Below are 17,660 nucleotides of genomic sequence, written 5' to 3'. Positions count from 1 at the left end.
GTTCAGAGGAGAGAGAAGAGGAGAGGAGGAACTATGGTGCTGTTCAGAGGAGAGAGAAGAGGAGAGGAGGAACTATGGTGCTGTTCAGAGGAGAGGAGGAACTATGGTGGTGTTCAGAGGAGAGGAGGAACTATGGTGGTGTTCAGAGGAGAGAGGAGAGGAGGAACTATGGTGCTGTTCAGATGAGAGGAGGAACTATGGTGGTGTTCAGAGGAGAGGAGGAACTATGGTGGTGTTCAGAGGAGAGGAGGAACTATGGTGGTGTTCAGAGGAGAGGAGGAACTATGGTGGTGTTCAGATGAGAGGAGGAACTATGGTGCTGTTCAGAGGAGAGGAGGAACTATGGTGGTGTTCAGAGGAGAGAGGAGAGGAGGAACTATGGTGCTGTTCAGATGAGAGGAGGAACTATGGTGGTGTTCAGAGGAGAGGAGGAACTATGGTGGTGTTCAGATGAGAGGAGGAACTATGGTGCTGTTCAGAGGAGAGGAGGAACTATGGTGGTGTTCAGAGGAGAGAGGAGAGGAGGAACTATGGTGCTGTTCAGATGAGAGGAGGAACTATGGTGGTGTTCAGAGGAGAGGAGGAACTATGGTGGTGTTCAGAGGAGAGGAGGAACTATGGTGCTGTTCAGAGGAGAGGAGGAACTATGGTGGTGTTCAGAGGAGAGGAGGAACTATGGTGGTGTTCAGATGAGAGGAGGAACTATGGTGCTGTTCAGAGGAGAGGAGGAACTATGGTGGTGTTCAGAGGAGAGAGGAGAGGAGGAACTATGGTGCTGTTCAGAGGAGAGGAGGAACTATGGTGCTGTTCAGAGGAGAGAGGAGAGGAGGAACTATGGTGCTGTTCAGATGAGAGGAGGAACTATGGTGCTGTTCAGAGGAGAGGAGGAACTATGGTGGTGTTCAGAGGAGAGAGGAGAGGAGGAACTATGGTGGTGTTCAGATGAGAGGAGGAACTATGGTGCTGTTCAGAGGAGAGGAGGAACTATGGTGGTGTTCAGAGGAGAGAGGAGAGGAGGAACTATGGTGCTGTTCAGATGAGAGGAGGAACTATGGTGGTGTTCAGAGGAGAGAGAAGAGGAGGAACTATGGTGCTGTTCAGATGAGAGGAGGAACTATGGTGCTGTTCAGAGGAGAGGAGGAACTATGGTGGTGTTCAGAGGAGAGAGGAGAGGAGGAACTATGGTGCTGTTCAGAGGAGAGGAGGAACTATGGTGCTGTTCAGAGGAGAGGAGGAACTATGGTGGTGCTCAGAGGAGAGAGAAGAGGAGAGGTGCTCTCTGTGTTCCTGACTAGCGTTGGTTTGCGCTAAATCAGGCCTATTCTTTATACGTCAGACGTGCTGTGCTGTGCTGTCATCATAGAAATTGAGAAATGGAGGAGGCGCCTTTCTATAAAGAGGAGAGGGGTGGGATATCTGGAAAATGATCAGGGGAGATGAAGAACATTCCTTCATGATGATAATGGAGCCATGGGGAATAACTGTGCCTGGGAATATAGTGTCAGTAATGGTGAAAATAGAAAGTCATGGAAAATAGAAAGTAACAGTCGTGGTGAAAATAGAAACGGGTCCCCACTCTTTCATTCCTCAATACTTCATGGTAACAACAATAATGTTCCATTTGGGGCCATTCATTTGCGAGGCGTCCTAATGCATCATAGAGACTGCAGCTTCTTATTATCTGTGTTTGCCTCTGTGTTTGCCTCTGTGTTTGCCTCTGTGTAAATCCTCCTTGTCTTTAGCCCTCAGCGACAAAGAAACACCTGCCTCGTGTCATATTTCTTAAAGAAATGTAAAGATTCACCTCAATATGGAGGAGTGGTGTCTGTCTGATGTTTTACGCCTGCTCGAAGCGACACTCTTTCGTAACCGTTCTCGCTCTGACTGAGGAATCACTGACGTCAGATTCATATTCAAAGCAAAGCTTCTGTGTCAGCTACTTCCCAGAATGTTTCCTGTCTACTTTTACCTGGAAGTGAAGTGGGCACTAGGAGAACAGTGGAGTGTCAGTGAGAGCAAAGTGCAAAGACAGTCAAATGCCCCAAAAGTAGATTTTCCTCCAATGTAACAGAAAATAAGTAAAAAATGTTTTTCTTCTGTTTATCTTGGATCCCTGAAGCCTGAGGTGCACATGTTATTTTCCCTGGATAGACCAGACATATTGCTCTCTCTCTCTCTCAATTTAATTTTCAATTCAAAGGGCTTTATTGGCATGGGAAACATATGTTTACATTGCCAAAGTACGTGAAATAGATAGTAAACAAAAGTGAAATTAACAATAAAAATTGAACAGTAAATATTACACTCACAAAAGTTCCAAAAGAATAAAGACATTACAAATGTCATATTATGTCTATATACAGTGTCTCTCTCTGTATCTCTCGGTCTCTCTCCCTCTCTATCTCTCTAGTGATGGGTGTGTCATTAGAAACAGCCAGCCTGTCCTCTGCGTGAGGTGTCTGGCTCCTTCCCCCTATTTTAAGCCGTCCTAATTGACGCCTGTTGATCAGTTGTTGACTTTCATCAACCGCTACGGCAACCGCCGGCGCCCAGCTCACCAAGCAGGCGATGATGGAGCGAATGTGACAGGTTACTGGGCGTCATTAGGAGCGTGTCAGACGATAGTGATCGGCAGTCGCATCGCGTTAGGTTCACCCCGGCTGAGGTCATATGCCACTGTGGAACCGTGTGCCCCTTCCTCTAACACCTCTAGTATGATGTGCCACAGGCACAAAATGGACGCTGCCCTCTCATCCTCCCTCTGGTCTTTCACAACACGAATGCAGCAGCCTGATCCCCTCTGTCATTTTCAGTGTCCTTTTGTGTTCATTTGTTTAATTTCCTTGTCGGGTGGTGCGGTATTTTTATGTGAAGTGTGGATGTCAAGTTGTAGTGTGAGTTCTGTAGTGTCCCTATGTCACTGTCCCTAACTGTCGCCTCTTCCTCCACTTTGGTTTCCGTAGCAACAACCCGGCCCACCGGTACTACCTGGCGACGGACCCGGTTACGGGGCAGCTGTACGTGTCAGACACCAACTCCCGCCGTATCTACCGTCCCAAGGTCCTGACGGGCACCAAGGAGCTGATCCAGAACGGAGAAGTGGTGGCGGGAACCGGGGAGCAGTGTCCCCCCTTCGACGAGGCACGCTGCGGGGACGGGGGCAAGGCCACAGAGGCCCTCCTCATGGGGCCCAAAGGTAGAGGGACAGAGGAATAAACACACACACACACACACTGCCACATGCTGAAAATTGGTACAGACAAAATGATTGACATAATACATTCACAGAGAAACACACAACTACACAGGACATTGGTGCAGACACCAACAAAAACGCACAGACACACACAGACACACACACATATTATATGGTCTGGCATATAATTCATGCACAGTTCCCTGTAGAGAAAAACAGACCAACCCTTGGTAAAAGGCACTCTTCCCCCGCAAGCTTCCGTCCCCATTATACTTCCATTATGCTACCATTATGCTACCATTATGCTACCATGGCATTAGAACACAACCACACAGACTCAGACTGACAGAAACTTCCCACATATTGTTGGACTGTAGCATCGCTTAGTATGGCCTCCAACACTCTGCTTCAGACAATCTGTCAGTCTGTCTGTCCCGCCGCACCAGCCAGCCCCCATAAAACCTGTCTGTAACCCACAGGTGTGACTATCACACACACACACACACACACACACACACCCCGGCGGTAATGAGGTGAGAGGTGGCTGAGCAGTAGCTGGGAGATTTTGGCAGGCACAAGCTTTTAGTCTAGATTTTAATGGAGAGACACACATAAACACATTATCTCTCTCTCTCTCTCTCACACTCACACACACACACACACACACACACACACACACACACATACACACACACAGCTGCCTGTTAAACCGCAGTTATAGAGCGAGTCGGAAGACCATTAGCAGGGCGGGAACGTGTGAGAGAGGGAAAGAGAGAGTAGAGAAATGCAAATAAATGTTAGCGAGCCGTCGCTAGCAGCAGATGGCTTAGAGGGAGAGGGGGATGGAGAGAAGAGAGAAGGATGGAGAGAAGAGAGAGGGATGGAGAGAAGAGAGAAGGGTGGAGAGAAGAGAGAGGGATGGAGAGAAGAGAGAGGGATGGAGAGAAGAGAGAGAGATGGAGAGAAGAGAGAGAGATGGAGAGAAGAGAGAGGGATGGAGAGAAGAGAGAGGGATTGAGAGAAGAGAGAGGGATGGAGAGAAGAGAGAGAGATGGAGAGAAGATAGAAGGATGGAGAGAAGAGAAGGATGGAGAGAAGAGAGAGGGATGGAGAGAAGAGAGAAGGGTGGAGAGAAGAGAGAGGGATGGAGAGAAGAGAGAGGGATGGAGAGAAGAGAGGGATGGAGAGAAGAGAGAGAGATGGAGAGAAGAGAGAGAGATGGAGAGAAGAGAGAGGGATGGAGAGAAGAGAGAGGGATGGAGAGAAGAGAGAGGGATTGAGAGAAGAGAGAGGGATGGAGAGAAGAGAGGGATGGAGAGAAGAGAGAGAGATGGAGAGAAGAGAGAGAGATGGAGAGAAGAGAGAGGGATGGAGAGAAGAGAGAAGGATGGAGAGAAGAGAGAGGGATGTAGAGAAGAGAGAAGGATGGAGAGAAGAGAGAGGGATGGAGAGAAGAGAGGGATGGAGAGAAGAGAGAGGGATGGAGAGAAGAGAGGGGGGTGGAGAGAAGAGAGAGGGATGGAGAGAAGAGAGAGAGATGGAGAGAAGAGAGGGATGGATAGAAGAGAGAGGGATGGAGAGAAGAGAGAGGGATGGAGAGAAGAGAGGGGGGTGGAGAGAAGAGAGGGGGGTGGAGAGAAGAGAGAGGGATGGAGAGAAGAAAGAGGGATGGAGAGAAGAGAGATGGATGGAGAGAAGAGAGAGAGATGGAGAGAAGAGAGAGGGATGGAGAGAAGAGAGGGATGGAGAGAAGAGAGAGGGATGGATAGAAGAGAGAAGGATGGAGAGAAGAGAGGGATGGAGAGAAGAGAGGGATGGAGAGAAGAGAGGGATGGAGAGAAGAGAGGGATGGAGAGAAGAGAGAGGGATGGAGAGAAGAGAGAGGGATGGAGAGAAGAGAGAGGGATGGAGAGAAGAGAGAGGGATGGAGAGAAGAGAGAGGGATGGAGAGAAGAGAGAGGGATGGAGAGAAGAGAGAGTGTTTTCATTTCCAACATGCCGCCTCTCAGCCTTGCCACTCCTCTCCTATTCTCCCTTTTCATCCCACCCTCTCCACTCAGCATCTCTTATCACCGCCTCCCTCTCTTCTATCCTTCTCTCTCTCTTCTCTCCTCTCATCCCATCCTCCTCCTCTCTTCATCTGTCTCTCCTTTGATTAGCTTGCAGGTCATGGCGGAATGCGGCAAGGGGCTTAAACACCCCTCCTCTCCCATCCCTTCTTTCTGTCCTCCCTCTCCCCATCCCTCTTTCCCTTCACCCCCACCCCCCCCCCCCCCTCCTCCCCCTCCCTACAGGATCAGCAGTGGAGCAGGTACACACACCGCCTCAGGAGCTCGAACCCTCCTCAGATGCACACACAGGAGAAAGGGGGGAGAGAAGTTGCTTTTAGCCGCTGTTGTCGCAACCATAGCAACAGTCGGTTTCTCATCCATTTGGATGTGAAGTGCAGATGAACTAACCCCCCTGCTCCTCCCTCCCCTCCCTCCTTCCATCCTTCCCTCCCACCAGAAACATGGGTGTGTTCTTCCCTTCCTCCTCTCTTCTAGGCTCCCGTCCCCCAAATATTCTATTGTTCTTATTTTGGGGTGGTTTTAAAATGCAGAGATGGCGCTGAAAATTAATTATTTTCCCACCTCCCTACCTCCCTTCCTCTTCTGCCCTGTGAAATAATTCACTACTAGACATCAAAATGTGAATTATTCACAGGGTGCTTCCTTCTGCAGTGACCTGAAAAATGCCCAAGCCACACTCATACACACACACTCGTTGTACATACACAGGCTGGCAGGTGCTGTGTGCGTGTGCATGGGTGTGTGTGTATGTGCGTATAGTATGTCTGTGTGAATGTGCACGTACACAGGTATGTGTACGTGCAAATATCTCAGTCTCCATCTCTCTGCTTCTACTCCAGGTATTACGGTAGATGGGAACAAGTACATCTACTTCTACTAAATCTCCTTCCTTTCCCTCTGTCCCACTACTCCAGGTATTACGGTAGATAATAATTGGTACATCTACATCTTACCTCTCATCATTTTCCCTCTCTGTCCCGCTACTCCAGGTATTACGGTAGATAAGAACGGGTACATCTACTTCGTAGACGGGACCATGATCAGGAAGGTGGATCGTAACGGGATCATCTCCACCCTGTTGGGCTCCAACGACCTCACCTCAGCACGACCCCTGACCTGTGACACCAGCATGCACATCAGACAGGTGGGTCACATACACACAGGGACATCCACCTGAACACGAACACACACCAAACCTCCAGTGTTTGCTGGACTCACTTTATCTTAATGGCGGCCCTGAGTCATCGTTCAGAGCCATACATATACAAACATGGTTCTGTCACTCTTACTATATCAAGCATTTTGAAACCATGAAAGTGCTAATTTGGCAATATACACTCAGTCCATATAGCCTCTGTGATGTAGACTGTAGTAGATGGTGTGGCTGGCTAATATTGACAGAGGTGTTGTCTCATCTTGGAGAATCAGACAGTGTGTGTTGTGTTCTCCCCTACTGAGTGGCAGTGCCCCCTATTAAAGGCCTTAAGCTCCCCCTGCTGGCCGCTCCCTATACCCCAAACCTGCCCCCAGTCAACCAACACAGCTGAACTCAGCCCTATGGCGTAGGGTACAGTGCCAGGGTTGGGGACGATTCCATTTCAATTCAACCAATTCAGGAAGTAAACTGAAATGGCACAATGAGAAAAGTTTAATGTTGACTCTAAAACGTAATAGCCTGGGTGTTTATTTGCTTAAATCACTAAAAACAACAGGTGCTTATTAGAGACAGGCTTTTGTTTGAGTCTATTCCCTTAGTGCTCACCGCTTTTGCTCATTTGCACATTTCCTGCACTAATGTGTTATCATTTACACACTGTGTCACGTTTCTTTGGTGTCATTATACCTAAAAAAAAAACGTTCAAGACTTTTCCTTGTGCATTTTCGTCGGTTCTGCCGATTTCTAGGGCTCTTGACTGTGTTTGTGCTTGCCAGTTAGCTAGCAGTTCTCAGCTGTTAGCAGCCAATGGCTAGCAGTTCTCAGCTGTTAGCAGCCAATGGCTAGCAGTTCTCAGCTGTTAGCAGCCAATGGCTAACAGTTTCTTATTGGCAATATAAACTGATGATTGTCATAATTGTTCGAGTCATTACTGAATTATTCAATGTAACAAATCAAACATTAAACCTTGTAAACAATTCATGGTAATTCATGGTAACCTCATAAACAATTCATTTCGACCCGGCGTTTATTTGAAACAGGCTTGTATTTGCTGAAATGTGTGCAGTTGCTCAGCTATTAAAAGGGACAGGTGATCATTTGAAACTCGGCGTCTAATTGAAGTTTTACAGTTGTTCACTTTCTGAATTGTCAAATTGAAATGGAACTGACCCCAACCCCAGACAGCACTATGGCCCTCAGCTTCAGCTCTTTCTAAGGGCCAAATCCAACTCCAGGTATTTCAGGGTCCAGTTTGGATCTCACTTTATTGTTGAAAGACAGCAATCATCTGAGGATTATGAGGGAATAGGATGTGTCAATCATAATACTGTTCCTGAAAGTGGCCTCCCCTATTGGAGGTCTTACTAGGCGCTTCTCCTGGATTATCCAATCAGAATGGGCTATTTTGAGCTTTAGGGAAGCACTGAAGTGGGTTATCTTGAGTGATAGGCTACTAATGGTGCTGTCTAGATGGTGGTAGTTTCGTTGATGTTTGTTGCCAAACTGAGAGCCCAAGAGAATGTCACTTTTCTGACTGACAGTATATTGACAGTGTGCTGAACTAATGTAATGCATAACCAGTGTGGGCAAGTCAGGTATTTGTTGTGTTGTCTCTGAGTCCCCTGTGCCTTCCACTGCTAGCTAGATCTGTGTGTGTGTGTGTGTGTGTGTGTGTGTGTGTGTGTGTGTGTGTGTGTGTGTGTGTGTGTGTGTGTGTGTGTGTGTGTGTGTGTGTGTGTGTGTGTGTGTGTGTGTGTGTGTGTGTGTGTGTGTGTGTGTGTGTGTGTGTGTGTGTATGCCCTGAGCTACACCTCACTTCCCCCGATTCCCCGTCTCTCAAAACAGACCGTTAAATCCCAGAGACAGATTCGCTCAGATCATTCTTCTCCATCTCTCCATCCCTCTCTTCCTTTCTTCTTTGGACTCACTCCTCCTCCTTCTCATCCTCTTCTCCTCTGCACGGTCAAAATCACAGAGCGAGGGAGAGAGTCCCCAGTGACAAAGAGAGAGAGAAACACAGAGTTGAGTTATTCAGAGAGGAACATATATGCAGTACCCTTGTGTCCGGGGGGAAGAATGGGGAAGAGACACAGTGTAGCGCAGCCAGCCAGAGAGGGAGAAGAAGTATGCCCGTGTCCCAAATGGCACCTTATTCCCTAGATAGTGCACTAAATAGGGAATAGGGTGCCATTCGGGAAGCAGCCTGGGACTCAATGGAGCAAAAACAAACTGAAGACAGCTCTGTGTCAGTTAAAACAGGCAGCAGAAACACATCCACGCGTTACACTGCAACCTCCAACCACTGTCACCTCAACATGTCGGGGGTATGAAATAAAATGTTCCCATACACATACTGTACTGTAGAGAGGTGAGTCCCCGACATCTCTTGCCTCAGTGCTTTCAAGGCTATAACGCTCTCTCTCTCCAGCTCTCTCTCCAGCTCTCTCTCTCCAGCTCTCTCTCTCCAGCTCTCTCTCTCCAGCTCTCTCTCTCCAGCTCTCTCTCCAGCTCTCTCTCTCCAGCTCTCTCTCTCCAACTCTCTCTCTCCAACTCTCTCTCTCCAGCTCTCTCTCTCCAACTCTCTCTCTCCAACTCTCTCTCCAGCTCTCTCTCTACAACTCTCTCTCTCCAACTCTCTCTCTCCAGCTCTCTCTCTCTCCAGCTCTCTCTCTCCAACTCTCTCTCTCCAACTCTCTCTCTCCAGCTCTCTCTCTCCAGCTCTCTCTCTCTCCAACTCTCTCTCTCCAACTCTCTCTCTCCAACTCTCTTTCTCCAACGCTCTCTCTCCAACTCTCTCTCTCCAACTCTCTCTCTCCAACTCTCTCTCTCCAACTCTCTCTCCAACTCTCTTTCTCCAACTCTCTCTCTCCAACTCTCTCTCCAACGCTCTCTCTCCAACTCTCTCTCTCCAGGAGCTATGTTGAGAAGTTGACGATTGAACTCCGCCGTGCGCTGCAATGGCTTCCAACTGATGTTTTTGTGCATCTGAATAGACAGGAACGCTCTGTTGTCATTTCATTTTCCTCAACTTTCCTCCACTTCCATTTCCACAGGGGGAAAAGCAGGGGTTAAGTATTTGTAGCACTTTGAGAGGCGAAGGAAGAAACACAGTCTGTCTTCCAGTCACTGCATGGTACCAAGTGCCCAAATAGTGGCTCTTTATAGTGCAGCTTTATCCATGTATAATGTATGGTCTGTAACTGGCAGGGAAGAGCTTCCATGTGGTCAAGCAGAAGGCTAAAAGCATCATTACCTTTTAATGGTCCTCTGCTGAGGTGCTTAACCTGCCAGGTCACTCAGGGTCGGGGGTGGGGTGAAGACGACAGGTCCCTAACTACCGCTGTGCCCGGAGCTCTACAACACTAATGGTGCAGAAGTGTGTGTGTTTTGGGGGGTGGGGGGGGTGGGGGGGGTGGGCTGGGGGGCCTGCATACCCTTTTGTCCGCCTGCATACCCTGCTCCTCTACAGGTAGAAAGAGAATGAGAGAGAAGTCTCGTTTAGACAATAAAACTTTAACGTTTACGTCTCTCTTTCTCTCTCCTCTTTGTTTTGCCAGCAGAGAGTTGCTTCCCTCAGGCGATGAGGGAACGCATCAATTCACAGAGTGTGTGTGTCTGTGTGCGCATGTGTGTGTGCACGCCAGTCTGTGTGTGTGTGTGTGTGTGTGTGTGCGCGTGCGCGTGCACGTGTGTGTGTGTTTGTCTTAAAATATAATAAATGACCCGGTGGCTGATTTAAATTGAATCAGAGTGAAGCACACAATGTATAAGTCCTGAGAAGTAAAGGATCCTTCTTCATCAGTGTCCCAGCCAGACGCTCAGAGGGGGGAGGAGGGGGTAGAGGGGTGGAAGGAGGGGGTAGAGTGGGGCCGGAGGGGTGCAAAGCAGCACTAGACTCACATCTCATCTGTTCTGTGTTTGTGGGTGGATTTGTTTGTTTCTGTCATCTTTACGGAACTTTTGCGAATAGTTTTCACCCCTTGAGGCTAATAAAGGTTCTGTTTGATTTATTTTCTTCTCCTTTAAGTGGATGCAAATGGTTTAATGTTTTTGGGTCTGTAATGTCTTTTTGGTTACGTGTCAGACCCCAGTAAGGCTAGCTGTCACCATTGGCGTCGGATAATGAGGATCCTAATAAATCTAATCAAATCTCTGCTCTGTTGTAGGTTCGTCTGGAGTGGCCCACAGCCCTGGCCATCAACCCCATGGATAATTCCATCTATGTCCTGGACAACAATGTGGTGCTGCAGATCACTGAGAACAGACAGGTGACCATCACACTCCCACTTAGGAACGCTTCTATTACATACACAAATAAGTTCATGCTGGTAGTGGGAACAATGCATGATGGGTAAGGCGAGATGGAAGGATGCACTGACACATTGGGGCTGAATAAACCTTCGCCAAGATACTGGTCACCTCTTTGACTAGTGTTGTTGCTGTGTCCCAACAGGTGCGCATCGTGGCGGGACGTCCCATGCACTGCCAGGTGCCAGGTATAGAATACACGCTGGGAAAGCGGGCGGTGCAGACCATGCTGGAGGGAGCTGCTGCCATCGCCCTCTCCTACAGTGGCGTGCTCTACATCGCCGAGACTGATGAGAAGAAGATGCATCGCATCCGCCAGGTCATATAGTATTATAATATAGTACAATAACATGTCATGAGATGCAAACGAAGGGGGGGGGGGACGGACCAAGAACAACATACTGTTGTATTTGTCGTTCTTGCTGGGATTGTTTTTGCGGACGGCGCCTATTTTGAATACCTTTCAATGATTGTTATGTCATTGTTTTTTACCCTCGTTGCACTGATTGTAAGTGTCTCTGGATAAGAGCATCTGCTAAATGATTCAACTTTACATGTACATGTAGGTGTCCACGGACGGCGAGATCACGCCCTTGGCCGGAGCTCTGTCCGACTGCGACTGCAAGAACGACGCCAACTGCGACTGCTACCAGACGGGTGACGGCTACGCCAAAGACGCCCGCCTCAACTCGCCCTCCTCGCTTGTCGTCTCGCCCGACGGTACGCTCTACGTGGCCGACCTGGGCAACATCCGCATCCGCGCCGTCCGCCGCAACCAACCGCCGTCGGGCGCCGCCGTTTCCGGCCCGGGCTCCTTCGAGGTGGCCTCGCCGTCGTCCCAGGAGCTCTACGTGTTTGATTCCAACGGAACCCACCAGTTCACCATGTCTCTCGTCACCGGTGACTACAAGTACAACTTCAGCTATAGCAACGAGGAGGACGTTACAGCGGTGACAGATAGTAGTGGCAACACCTTGAGGATCCGCCGCGACCCCAACCGGATGCCGGTGCGGATCGTTGCCCCGGACAACCAGGTGATCTGGCTGACAATCGGGACCAATGGCGGGTTGAAGACACTGACGGCCCAGGGACAAGAGCTGGTGCTGTTCACCTACCACGGCAACAGTGGGCTGCTCGCCACCAAGACCATACAGATAGGATGGACCACCTTCTATGAGTAAGTAGTACTTACTGACCAGCGAAGACTTGGGGCCCCATTCTGACTGACTATCTGAATGACTGTCTGACTGACTATCTGATTGACTATCTGATTGACTATCTGATTGACTATCTGATTGACTATCTGACTATCTGACTGACTGACTATCTGACTGACTATCTGACTGACTGACTATCTGACTGACTGACTATCTGACTATCTGATTGACTGACTATCTGACTGACTGACTGACTATCTGACTGACTCTCTGTCTGACTCTCTGACTGACTATCTGACTGACTCGCTATCTGACTGACTATCTGATTGACTATCTGATTGACTATCTGACTATCTGACTGACTGACTATCTGACTGACTGACTATCTGACTGACTGACTATCTGACTGACTGACTATCTGACTGACTATCTGACTGACTATCTGATTGACTGACTATCTGACTGACTGACTATCTGACTGACTCTCTGACTGACTCTCTGACTATCTGACTGACTCTCTGACTGACTATCTGACTCTTTGACTGACTATCTGACTGACTCTCTGACTGACTATCTGACTCTCTGACTGACTCTCTGACTGACTCTCTGACTGACTCTCTGACTGACTCTCTGACTGACTATCTGACTGACTCTCTGACTGACTATCTGACTCTCTGACTGACTATCTGGCTGACTGACTATCTGACTGACTATCTGACTGACTATCTGACTGACTCGCAGACTGACTATCTGACTGACTGACTATCTGACTGACTGACTATCTGACTGACTATCTGACTGCCCCACCGGTTGTGTTTGAGAACGCTGCTGTAAGAGAAGTCTCTCTCCCTCTGTTGTACCCTCAGACTGTGTAAGGAAGTGTCAGTGTTCCCATTTCTGTGAGTGTCCCTTGTCCCTTAAGTCCTAACTCTGACAACATGAAGATGTCCTTCATCATCCTATATCTTCTAGTGATTGGCTGTGTGTATACTATAGAGCCAGCAGCCATCTTTTCTGTACTTCCATCTGATCAGTATCAGTAAGGCAGGGGCTTAACAATGCCTGCTCAGCAAAACCCTGTCACACACACACATACACACATACACACACATACACACACGCCACACAACTCAGGGGAAATCTTTATATAAAACTTTCCGTTCCGTTTCACCTTGTACTTGCACCACGTTCCAACACATGGAGGAATAGTTGTAAATTATGCAGTGTGTGTGTGTGTGTGTGTGTGTGTGTGTGTGTGTGTGTGTGTGTGTGTGTGTGTGTGTGTGTGTGTGTGTGTGTGTGTGTGTGTGTGTGTGTGTGTGTGTGTGTGTGTGTGTGTGTGTCATGCTTGGAGTGGAGCTCATCTGGGAGCCACACCCACTGTCACCATGGAGGAAATATGTAAAAATGGAGGGAGAGAGGGAAAGAGAGAGTGGGAGAACAGAGAGAGGAGAGAGAGAAGAGTGCGAGACAGAGAGTCACAAAGTGCGTGTTACTCCCAGAGCAGACATACACCAGCAGACACAGGGCTGTCACTACATCTCTCGCTAAATGTGATAGTAGGCTAGCTCAGACACACACACACACACACACACACACACACACACACACACACACACACACACACACACACACACACACACACACACACACACACACACACACACACACACACACACACACACACGCTGACACTGCCTCCAGGCACCAAAATAGACTCCCAGCCATAATGGGACAGCAAAGGCCCTAGTCAGCTAGGCTAGTGTGATCCACGATACAGCTTCTATAGCCCCAAACTTTTACCACAGAGCCCTTGCCAAAAAGACTGCCTCTGAGTCTGAACCCAAACCCTGACCCCTATCCCCTCGTACAAACCAGCAGCCATTCATACATCGTCCCCTCAACCTGCTACCTGCTAACTCTTCAAGGGGTCTACTTCAAGGGGTCTTAAAATTCAAAATCAAATAGCAAAATGTTTCTTGGTATGACATTCTTAAAACAATTCCATATATATTTTCCTATTTTTCTCCCCTCTCTCTCCCTCCCTCTGTCTTCTCCCCTCTCTCTCCCTCCCTCTGTCTTCTCCCCTCTCTCTCGCTCCCTCTGTCTTCTCCCCTCTCTCTCCCCTCTCTCTCCCTCTGTATTCTCCCCTCTCTCTCTCCCTCTGTCTTCTCCCCTCTCTCTCGCTCCCTCTGTCTTCTCCCCTCTCTCTCGCTCCCTCTGTCTTCTCCCCTCTCTCTCCCTCTGTATTCTCCCCTCGCTCTCTTTCTCTGTCTTCTCCACTCTCTCTCCCTCTGTATTCTCCCCTCGCTCTCTTTCTCTGTCTTCTCCCCTCTCTCTCCCTCTGTCTTCTCCCTTCTCTCTCCCTCCCTATGTCTCTCTCCCCTCTCTCCTCTCTCTCCCTTTCTCTGTCTTCTCCCCTCTCTCTCTCTCCCTCTGCTTTCTCCCCTCTGTCTTCTCCCCTCTCTCTCCCTCTCTCTGTCTTCTCTCCTCTCTCTCCCTTTCTCTGTCTTCTCTCCTCTCTCTTCATCTCTCTATCTTCTCTCCTCTCTCTCTGTCTTCTCTCTTCTCTCTCTGTCTTCTCCCCTCTCTCTCCCTCTCTCTGTCTTCTCTCCTCTCTCTCCCTTTCTCTCTCATCTCTCTTCATCTCTCTATCTTCTCTCCTCTCTCTCTCTATCTTCTCCACTCTCTCTCCCTCTCTCTTCTCTCCTCTCTCTCCCTCTCTCTTCTCCCTTCTCTCTTCCTCTCTCTCTCCCTATCTTCTCCCCTCTCTCTCCCTCTCTCTTCTCTCCTCTCTCTCCCTCTCTCTGTCTTCTCCCCTCTCTCTCCCTCTCTCTTCTCTCCATCTCTCTGTCTTCTCTCCTCTCGCTCTGTCTTCTCTTCTCTCTCTCCATCTCTCTGTCTTCTCTCCTCTCGCTCTGTCTTCTCTTCTCTCTCTCCATCTCTCTGTCTTCTCTCCTCTCTCTCTGTCTTCTCTCCCTCTCTCTTTCTCTTCTTCTCTTTTCTTTCTTTCTTTCTTTCTTTCTTTCTTTCTCTCTTTCTCCCTCCCCTCCAGTTATGACAGTGAAGGTCGTCTAACCAACGTGACGTTCCCTACGGGAGTGGTGACCAACCTACACGGGGACATGACCGGGGCCATCACGGTGGACATCGAGACATCCGGCCGCGACGAGGACGTCAGCATCACCACTAACCTCTCCTCCATCGACTCCTTCTACACACTAGTCCAGGGTAAGTAGAGGTGGGGAGGTGTGTGTGTGTGTGTGCGTGTGCGTGTGCGTGTGCGTGTGCGTGTGTTTACACATGTCTGTGTGAGTGTGTGTCTCAACTTTGTGAATACCAGTCATGAATTTTAATGAGCCACGTTGATAACCAACAGCATTGATTAGTCGAACGTCAACACAATACTAATGACTTCACCAATTACTCAATGGGCATTAATCCCTGATCCCCTTTCATTATTAAAGAGGTCATAAAATAAAGACAGCTCAGAGATCAATATACTTAATCATACAACAGTAACTGTCTGTTTGTAGACAGAGGAGTGGAGAAGAGAGGAGAGGGGAGGAGAAGAGAGGAGAAGAGAGGACAGGGGAGGAGAAGAGAGGAGAAGAGAGGAGATAAAATAAGAGAAGAGAGGAGAGGAAATTAGATTAGAGGAAAGGAGAGGAAATTAGATTAGAGGAAAGGAGAGGAGAGGAGGAGAGCAGAGGATAGGAAAGGAGAGAGGAGAGGAAAGGATAGGAGGAGAAAGGAGAGCAGAAGAGAGGAGATGAGAAGAGAAGAGAGGAGAGGAGAGGAGAGGAGAGGAGAGGAGAGGAGAGGAGAGGAGAGGAGAGGAGAGGAGAGGAGAGGAGAGGAGAGGAGAGGAGAGGAGAGGAGAGGAGGAGAGCAAAGGAGAGGAGAGGAAAGGACAGGAAAGGAGGAGAGCAATGGAGAGGAAAGGAGGAGAGCAAGGGAGAGGAGAGGAAAGGAGGAGAGCAATGGAGAGGAAAGGAGGAGAGCAAGGGAGAGGAGAGGAGGAGAGCATATGAGAGGAGAAGAAAGGACAGGAGAGGAGGACAGGAAAGGCGAGGAGAGGAGAGAATGCAGACCCAACATAGGAATCTTCCATCCTTTATAAAACAGAAGGGGAGAATGGGGTTCTCAAATCTGAAATCAGATGTTGCATATTTAAGCAATAAGGTTCGAGGGGGTGTGGTATATGACCAATATACCACGGCTATACCGCGCTGTTCTTACGCATGACGCAACGTGGAGTGCCTGGATACAACCCTTAGCCGTGGTATATTGGCAATGTACCACAAACCCCAATGTGCCTTATTGCTATTATAAACTGCTTACCAACGTAATTAGAGCATGAAAAATAAATGTTTTGTCGTACCCGTGGTATACGGTCTGATATACCACGGCTGTCAGCCAATCAACATTCAACCACCCAGTTTATAATCTTTGTTATTGTCTTCATGGAACTAAAACTTTCTCTCCACCACAGACCAACTAAGGAACAGCTACCAGGTGGGCTACGACCACTCTCTGAGGGTGATCTATGCCAACGGGATGGACACACACTACCAGACGGAGCCCCACATCCTGGCGGGCGCTGCCAACCCCACGGTGGCACGGAGGAACATGACGCTGCCCGGGGAGAACGGGCAGAACCTGGTGGAGTGGCGCTTCCGCAAAGAGCAGACCCGGGGGAAAGTCATCGTGTTCGGAAGGAAGCTCAGGGTGAGAAGGGAGGATGATGGAGAGTGGCGGCCATTTTAGTTTGATTGTTGTTTTGTTTAAGCTGCAAAAGTCAATTAGCTATATCGTCAAATTATAAGAGGTAAATGAGGTATTTTGTCTGGATTTAGGGTTAGGCATAAGGCTTATGAGAGGAGCTGCCATTTTGTTTTGTAGGCAGATGTGGAGATTGGGGGTTTCTTTTTTCCTTTTTTTGCTGTGACAGCTTGGCACCTTTCACACACTTCCCAGCGGGCATAGCTGGTTAAAACATCATTACTACCTGTCTAGGGGTTTCTTATGTGGATTCTAACAGTTGGGGTTTCACAGCCTCTCTCTTCCCTCGGAGATGATTTAGTCAGATCTTTGGCTTCCTTCTCGTTTTTACCACGGCATCATTCAAACATAGGCTACAATATAGGACGGGTCTTGGTCGAGGTTTGTCGCTAACTACGATATGGATTTAACCACTGAAAGAAAGTGAGACTATTTTCCATATCAAATAGTCTTCGGTTCATTGTCAACGTTTCCGTCTCCTCGTTATCACCATCTAAACGGCTCAAATTAGTGACAGTTTGTCAGCGGTCAGCGAGGGACGACGATGTGTTATTGCCGCAACGTTTTGTCTCCTCCAACATCAAAGACAATATCTGTAATTCATTACCATCTATCCAAAAAAAGGAAAAGGTGTACTTTTGTTTTCCTGCTGACTCGCCATGGGTTAATTCCCTAATTCCCATATCTGATGCCTCCTGTATGTGAACTAAAGCTAATGGGACACACACATGGATGGGACACACAACGACACAAACACACACTTGCTGCTACATCTATTGGTGGGGTTGCATATTCTGAGCCGTTCCCTCTGTCAGAGAAGAGGGCTGGTCTCCGAGGTATTAACCACTCCTCCTCCTAGTGTCTGTCCTCATCTCTCTCTCCATAGACTGCTCTCTGTATGTCCCAAATGGCACCCTATTCCCTATATAGTGCACTACTTTTGACCAAGACCCATAGGGACACTGTATATGCACTATGTAGAGAAT

At 48.6% G+C, this 17,660-nt stretch overlaps 1 protein-coding gene across 1 annotated transcript in view; it reads left to right on the top strand.

Moving 5' to 3' along the window:
• Positions 1-17,660, top strand: part of tenm3 (teneurin transmembrane protein 3) — a 164,466-nt gene that overhangs the window by 135,322 nt on the left and 11,484 nt on the right. The window contains exons 20-26 of the mRNA XM_039000275.1: positions 2,964-3,196; positions 6,258-6,412; positions 10,591-10,692; positions 10,878-11,051; positions 11,299-11,909; positions 14,945-15,120; positions 16,385-16,620. Coding sequence (XP_038856203.1) covers positions 2,964-3,196; positions 6,258-6,412; positions 10,591-10,692; positions 10,878-11,051; positions 11,299-11,909; positions 14,945-15,120; positions 16,385-16,620 — 1,687 coding nt within the window. The remainder of the gene's footprint in view (positions 1-2,963; positions 3,197-6,257; positions 6,413-10,590; positions 10,693-10,877; positions 11,052-11,298; positions 11,910-14,944; positions 15,121-16,384; positions 16,621-17,660) is intronic.

The sequence above is a fragment of the Salvelinus namaycush genome, chromosome 8 (assembly GCF_016432855.1).
Source record: "Salvelinus namaycush isolate Seneca chromosome 8, SaNama_1.0, whole genome shotgun sequence".
In the NCBI taxonomy this organism is placed as follows: Eukaryota; Metazoa; Chordata; class Actinopteri; order Salmoniformes; family Salmonidae; genus Salvelinus; species Salvelinus namaycush.
This window is presented reverse-complemented; position numbering and strand designations above follow the sequence as displayed.